The sequence below is a fragment of the Halyomorpha halys genome, unplaced genomic scaffold (genome assembly GCF_000696795.3).
Source record: "Halyomorpha halys isolate HHAL.00 unplaced genomic scaffold, Hhal_1.1 Scaffold934.1, whole genome shotgun sequence".
In the NCBI taxonomy this organism is placed as follows: domain Eukaryota; kingdom Metazoa; phylum Arthropoda; class Insecta; order Hemiptera; family Pentatomidae; genus Halyomorpha; species Halyomorpha halys.
Window position 1 is genome coordinate 424550 of NW_027104767.1, and position 7289 is coordinate 431838.

General features: G+C 29.6%; 1 protein-coding gene across 1 annotated transcript in view; it reads right to left on the reverse strand.

Moving 5' to 3' along the window:
• LOC106687239 (uncharacterized) overlaps nucleotides 1-7289 on the reverse strand; it is a gene marked incomplete in the record, with an annotated part of 403205 nt that overhangs the window by 296129 nt on the left and 99787 nt on the right. Inside the window, 1 exon segment of the mRNA XM_067045014.1 lies at nucleotides 6864-6931. Coding sequence (XP_066901115.1) covers nucleotides 6864-6931 — 68 coding nt within the window.

Consider the following 7289-nt stretch of genomic DNA (forward strand, 5'->3'; position numbering starts at 1 on the left):
ATACACACTTATCAGTATAGGTAATATAACATAAAGCATAGGTGGGTTGTTCTTCTTTTCATTCATACCGGAAAAAAGGAAAATCATTATTACCGTTTATAAAATATATTATACATTTTAAGATTAATTTAACAGTAAAATATTTATAGGAGTAAAATACACGGCCCTTCATTCACATATGATATACCAAATTCCAAAGTCGGTCTGGTTGTTAATATAATGATAAAATATTATGTATTAATATATCTTGGTGGTTTTAAAATATATATTCTTACCATTTTCACATTTCTATTCAATTCTAAAAAATAAAATCCGGGGGGTTTAAAGGGTTGAGTGGTTATGGGGGAAAAGCTACAAGTGATTTTTGCCCTCGGCAGGATTTGGGATACTGGGGAAATTGAAATGTTTCCACGAGATTAATTAATTTCCGTTAATTAATTATCGACCTCTTGGAAATCTGTGCTGGAATCCTCGCTTTTTTTTTTTTTTTTTTAATGCTGGACTAATATCCCATGATCTCTCTCGAGAAAGCAAATATAAGGTTATTTAAACAAGATTAATTATTTTTAATAATCTGATGTAAAAACTAAAGTTATTCGAATAAAAATATATTGCGGAGAGGATATTGAATTTAGTACAAATGATATGATTCGGCGGTTGGTGTTTAGTTTCATAATGCCCAACAATTGTTTGTAAATTATTTCATATAACATCAACGAATAAAAGTGTTTAAAAATAGAATTGTTGGATTATATAACTGATTGTCATTATTTTTAATTCAGAAGTGAATAAAGTTAAACTAAAAGATATCATTATCCAAAAATTTTAATTGAATTTAAACAGTTGTTAATATAATGCGTTTTTCTTTTCATTTGATAGATTACATTACTTATTATGTCAATTAATTACATTACTTATTATATTATTACTTATTAATTATGTCAATAGTACTATTTTACTATAATGGTTATGTAAACATGTAATTTTAAAAAATTACAGTTGTCACTGTCACCTCTTTCGTTCAGCTCAACTGAAGTTTCAAAAAAAAAATCGGAGCTCCAGCCAACTTTGTAACACTAATTTAGAAAATTTAATTCCCACTACTATGAAAATAATAAAAATAAGAAGAAGCGATAAAGACATATAAAGTCCGTTTTGCTACTGACCTATCTGTCTCCTTCCTCTAAGCTCTTCGGTGCAAATAATGAAAAGATTTCTAAATTTATTTACTACACTAAAGGTATTACCCAGACCGGAGTTTTAAGTGCACAAAGAAAAAAAATAATACGCCACTACTTAGTGTATTTTTGATTTTTTCTGAAGCAAGGCGATTCAAAAGAAGTTGGATAAGTGACTTACTTTCGAAGGCAAAGCAATAAAGTCTGGGAGAAGTTACAACTTTACACAGCCCTCCCCCAGACACGGTACATTTTCTATTATCATCTAATTTACAGATTTTTCACTATTTTATATTAAATGCAGGAATTAGGATTTAAAGAAGAAAAAAAATTAAAAATGTTTATTAATGTATGGATTCTGAATTATGCAAAAACGATAGCTGGAACCAAATCCTAAAAGTTTGGAGATCCAGTTGGGCGCTGTTATACGCATTCAACTTCTACAGAAGTTGCTAACTTAATTTCATTTTGAATGCTCTTAACTAGAAAATTAGATTTAACACTCATCGACGGGAGTTGACATTTTTATAATAAACAGTTCACATTATTTGATACAATTTTCAATGATTCTACAATCTCCTCTGGATTCATAGCATTTCTTTTTTACTTTACTCCTTGAAAAATATATAAAAATCTACACTTAAAATATTTCATTGACACCATATTTCGATCATTAAATTGAGCAGTGCGATAGTTTAGGTAATGAATTACCAAAATCGTCAACACCTTTCACTCTCTCCCCCCCAAAAAAAATTAAAATGAAACTTTATAAAAATATTTTCACTAAAAGCTAAAAATTTATTTTTCGGTTTTAAAAATTTGTATCAAATTAGAGTATATAAAATTGTTCTGTTCGATCTAGGTATATGCCTTGCCATTTACAAATTCTTCCAATTTGGTTGAAAGTAACTTTTTAAAAACGATTCTTCACCCAACATATTTTGTTGTCCTTTTTTTATCTGTATAAAATCTTATTATGTGTTGAGGTGCTTTGTTTATACACCACCCGCTACATATTATTGATAGCGCTTTGGTGTTATTATCAGGCGTCCCCATTTACAGGAGATATATTAGTTAGCGTCCCCAGATATATTAGTTATAATTATGTTATATGGAATTTTAAAGATATGCATATTATTTTCATTTATATGTAAATGCATAAATGTATTTAAATGATACACTACAGTTTAAAACAAATAAATACAACACACACAATACTATTCTTATTAATTATGATGATCACCCGATAGAAAGTAATCTCAGTAAAACAGATGTATTTTTTTCAGTGGCTGTTGGTTCCTCTGGAAATTTAGTAAAACTACTAAAATCGCGGTTTGTAACGTTCATTTAATCTTTCAAAGGAAATTGTTTTCTGGAACAGCTTAGGCTAAATTCAAACTTCTACTTAAGAGAGATGATGAATTTCTCTTTACTTCTTCCCTTAATGAAGAAAGTTTAAGTGGGCGTTATTCATTGCAATAGTTATCTCGACAATTCAAATATTCGTAAATGTACAACAATTAAATACTGAGATATACTGTTCGTTATAGAACTATCATTAAAATAATAGAATGTTTATATATCCCCTTTAAGTTATTTTAAACTCTTGAAAATATTAAAAATATTGCTTTAACCAAACCATAAAGATTTTTAATATGTATTAATAACATATAGCTTAATTATATATAGTTATTCACCGCTATGAACTAAATAGATGAAATAAAAAATTAATTAAATCATTAATCCAATCTGTAAATAAAAATAGCAACGTATGTTTAATGTTAACTAAATATATTAATGTATATCAAACGTTCAATAGTGTTAGATCAATCAATATACATCTCCGAATCTAGCAATAGCGATACATTGCTGGGTCTGCAAGTGGGTGTTAATATGTTATGTTTCTTTTGTTATAGATTCAATATTTTATACATCATATTTGTTAAATAAAGTTAAAGTTCTTACTGTATGTGAACATTGACTGTTTTAACTGTGTTTCTTACCTGAAGTTCAAATGGGTTAATTTTTTTATTTATTTTATTTTTTAACTATCCAACCAGTTAAGTTAAATTTATTTTGGGGTTTATAGTTTAAGATACATACAACGTTAACATTCTTAATTTATACGAGACCGCATATAATTTTTTTTAATGCTAAATTGATTACAATGCCACATACAAGGTATTGAGGATTGATTGAAAGGGGTATTGAGAAAAAGAAAATTTTCTGATAAAGGAATACATAAAGTACTAAAAAATTACTAATTAAAAAAATAAGAGAAAGTTACGAGATGAGTTTTGAATTAAATTACTGAAGTAAGCATAAATACTTTTAAAAATCATCCTATAGGGATATAAACAATATTTTTAAAAACAGATCTTTTTTTAAAAGACCAATTGACCATACCGAGACAGGTAGGTATGTGGGACTCAGTTACAATATTTTGATCAATTCATTTTCAATTCTATTACTCATTAACGTACTTGTTATTAGTTAGAATTCAATTCATTTATATTTATATTTTTTTGCTTTCTAAATTCCTTTTTTATACTATATTTTTTTTATCATCTTTTTAACAATTTAAAAGGGGAATTGGAGCCACCTGATATGGATGACGTTTTTAAAGATTTGAAAAATAATAAAGCTCCAGATGGACTTTCTGCAGAACTATTCAAGTATGGAGGAGAATAATTAGTGAAATTCCCGTATAATATAATAATGGATGTGTCGGAGAAGATGAAATCCCTTGCGAATGGTAGAAAGCAGTTATATGCCCGATTTGCAAGAAGGGGGATGTGCTTGATTGTCATAATTATCGCGGTTTATCCCTCTTACCATGTGCTTATAAGGTGTTCTCTCCAATACTTTATAAAAAACTGATTCCTTTGTCCGAGCAGAATGTAGGAAAATACCAGGCTACAATGAAGAAGGTGACACACCTGCACAGTGCGTGTCAGGGCGACCTGACTGACAGCTTCGAAACCCACAAAGGACTCAGACAGGGTGATTACCTCGCATATCTTCTCTTTAATTTGGCCCTCGAAAGTACGGTATGGAAGTCTGGAATACAAGTTGGGGGAACTATATTCAACAGATCTTTTATGATTTTGGCTTTCGCCGGTGACTTAGATATTGTTGGAAGAATCCCTACAGATTTAAATAACGCTTTTATCAATCTCCAGATAGCAGCGGCTAGAGTGGATTTAGAGGTTAACGAATAAAAAACCAAATACATGCGCGGAGGCCCACAAATGGATGTGAACGAATCATTACATTTTATAACTGAAGAATTTTCATTTGAAAGGGTAAAGCAGTTCACCTATCTTGGATCGCAAGTAAGCATTTCAAGAGCAGGGCTATTTCCCAAAACACAAAGCTACAGCTGTATAAGACCCTCGTGAGACCAGTTCTCACTTACGCCCCCGAATGCTGGACATTACCCACTTCACAGGAAGCCCTTCTCCTAAGGTGCGAGAGGAGAATATTGAGGAGAATTTATGGCGCAGTTTGTACTGATGGAATCTGGAGGATAAGAGCCTATGCTGAACTAACAAGACCCTACAAGAACCCAGATATTGTAAGAGTAATCAAAGTAGGATGGCTTCGGTGGGCAGACCATGTAATAAGATTGGCCCAGGATCAGATTCCTAGGATGATCCTGGACGAAAGAATTTATGGGACAAGGAGAGTAGACGAGGAAGGAGAAGACCCCGGTTCTGATGGATCGATGGAGGTGCAGCGGATGCCAGGTCCATGTTGGGAATCCACAATTGGAGAGCAGCGGCAACCAATAGAGTAGACTGGCAGACCAAGCTGCAAGAGGCCTTGACTCTGCAAGAGTTATAGCGCCACGGGTGATGATGATAATCTTCTTAACAACTTGATATGTATATTCTTCTAGTTCATATTTTACAATATTCCCATCTCTTACCTTTTTCTGATAAAATTATTTTTTATTTTACTATGCTTTTACCTCACTTACTTTACTCATATTTTTAACTTTAACATATTTAGTACCACTTCCATTAAGTATCATTTAACTATTTATTAATCTAGTTTTACATCTCAACAATTCAGTCATTCATTAACTACTGTACTGCGTATTAATTTGTAATCTATTAATTTATATTTATATTTATTTAATTAACTGCGTTCTATTTTTTTTTGTATAATGTTTTAACTCTGTTTATTATGTTATTATGTTACAATTGTTTGATCATGTTTTGCGATGTTTGTATCTTTTTCTCTTTTAAGCTCGAAGAAACCCTTCAAATTGGGGCGAAAAATTGGTTGCTTTTAGAAAGTTGTTTTGCTATTGTTGTATTATATTTGGTAGATTACGATTACAGAATTTGCAATGACGGGCGCTGTAGGTGGCATACTAAAAATTAAGAATCATTTTTACGTTTAGATTGTTTGAATTATGCAATGTAACCAGCAATTTAAAAAATAATTTTTTTAATAAATTTAATATGATTAGTGGGTGCTAACTATAAAGTTTTAAGTAATGATTAGGCGTAAATCATGGTTTTATGGCCAATCTTGCACCTTGCTCATATAGTTAAGACATTAAATGTTTTATGAACCAATTTGTCATGAAAAGGATATAAGAGGTTTACTATCCTCCTGCCATAAGAAATCATATAGATGTATAGAAATATAAAAACTTCTTTGTGATATCTCACACTAGGGTGTTATGTACTAAATCATGAATTGACATTTTTTTTAATAAATATTGCTATATTTTGAAATGAAAATAGTTGATAAAAGATATACAATATACGATAATAGAATCTTATTAACATCACAAAACAAGCCCTACCAAGCTCTTTATGTTCACATTATCCATATTTCATTTAGTGGAAATCTATTTAAATATAAAATGTCAATACTTGTACAAATAAAAACGTTGAAATAAACCAAAAAAAAATTGAAAATCCGACTATAGAAATAAACCTACCCATCCCGAGGAAAGAAACTGAATTGCATATTTTTTTTTAACACTTTTAAGGTTTTTAGTGATGATCAACAAATAATAAAACTCGGCCTAGTCGTACGGTGCCTTGCAAGTATATTTTGTGCCATCCATCTGTACATGTCAACATACAAAAAGTATATAAATGAATCTTTAGAAAAGTCTTAATGTTCGTTATGGTGTGGAATGCAACCAATTACTATGCCATAGTTTGATTATTTATAAACAATTTCCCAAAGAACCGTCCAATATGTTTACGCAGAAGTGCAATACCATTCCATCCCGTAAGATGAGTAGTGTCTTTTCCGAAGTAGTTTTTTTTTTTTTAATTGAATTATTTTTTATTTATTATTTTCACTTTTCTATAAACGAAATTCTGTATCACTTCTTGTACGAAATAAGTTTTATAGCAAATAAAAAATAATGACCATATTTTTAAATTAAGGAATAATACAAAATTATCGATTATAGTTCATACCTCTATCGATTGATCAGAAAAAAATACCAAAATAACTATGTTACACATGTACCCATGCAAAACATTGGATTAATAATTGAATACAAATCAGTTGAAAATTTCGCTGGAATATTATGATATTACCATTTTAATAACCTATTTTTCGATAATAAATTTCAGTATATGTCATAAAGGAATACATAAAATATTTCATATTAATCATTTCAAACAACAAACAAAATTATTTACCTACCTTGACTTATTTGATACGTCGTTGCTAATTCTAAAAATGTTGGGTCTTTTTCTAATCGGTACGTTATTCTGAAAAAGAAAAAAGAAAGAAAAATCAGCATTAATTGAAAATATTGAGAAAATTATTACAAATGAATTTTGATTATATCATATCATGTACCTGTATTATCTATGTTATTGTGTGTTTTTTCTTACTGATGTAGGTGCCAGACTGATGTAAATTATCAACTATTCTTGAATAAATTATGTATAAGGTTGATAAAAATCAATATTACAAAGTGAAAAAACGGCTACTATATTGTATATTTATATTATTTACCTTTTAATATATATACAATTTTTTGAGATTACAGTTGTATTTAAATGCAAAAATAGAATGAAATAAAAAAATAAAATAAATTGTTGATTTATTTATAGAGGTACAACT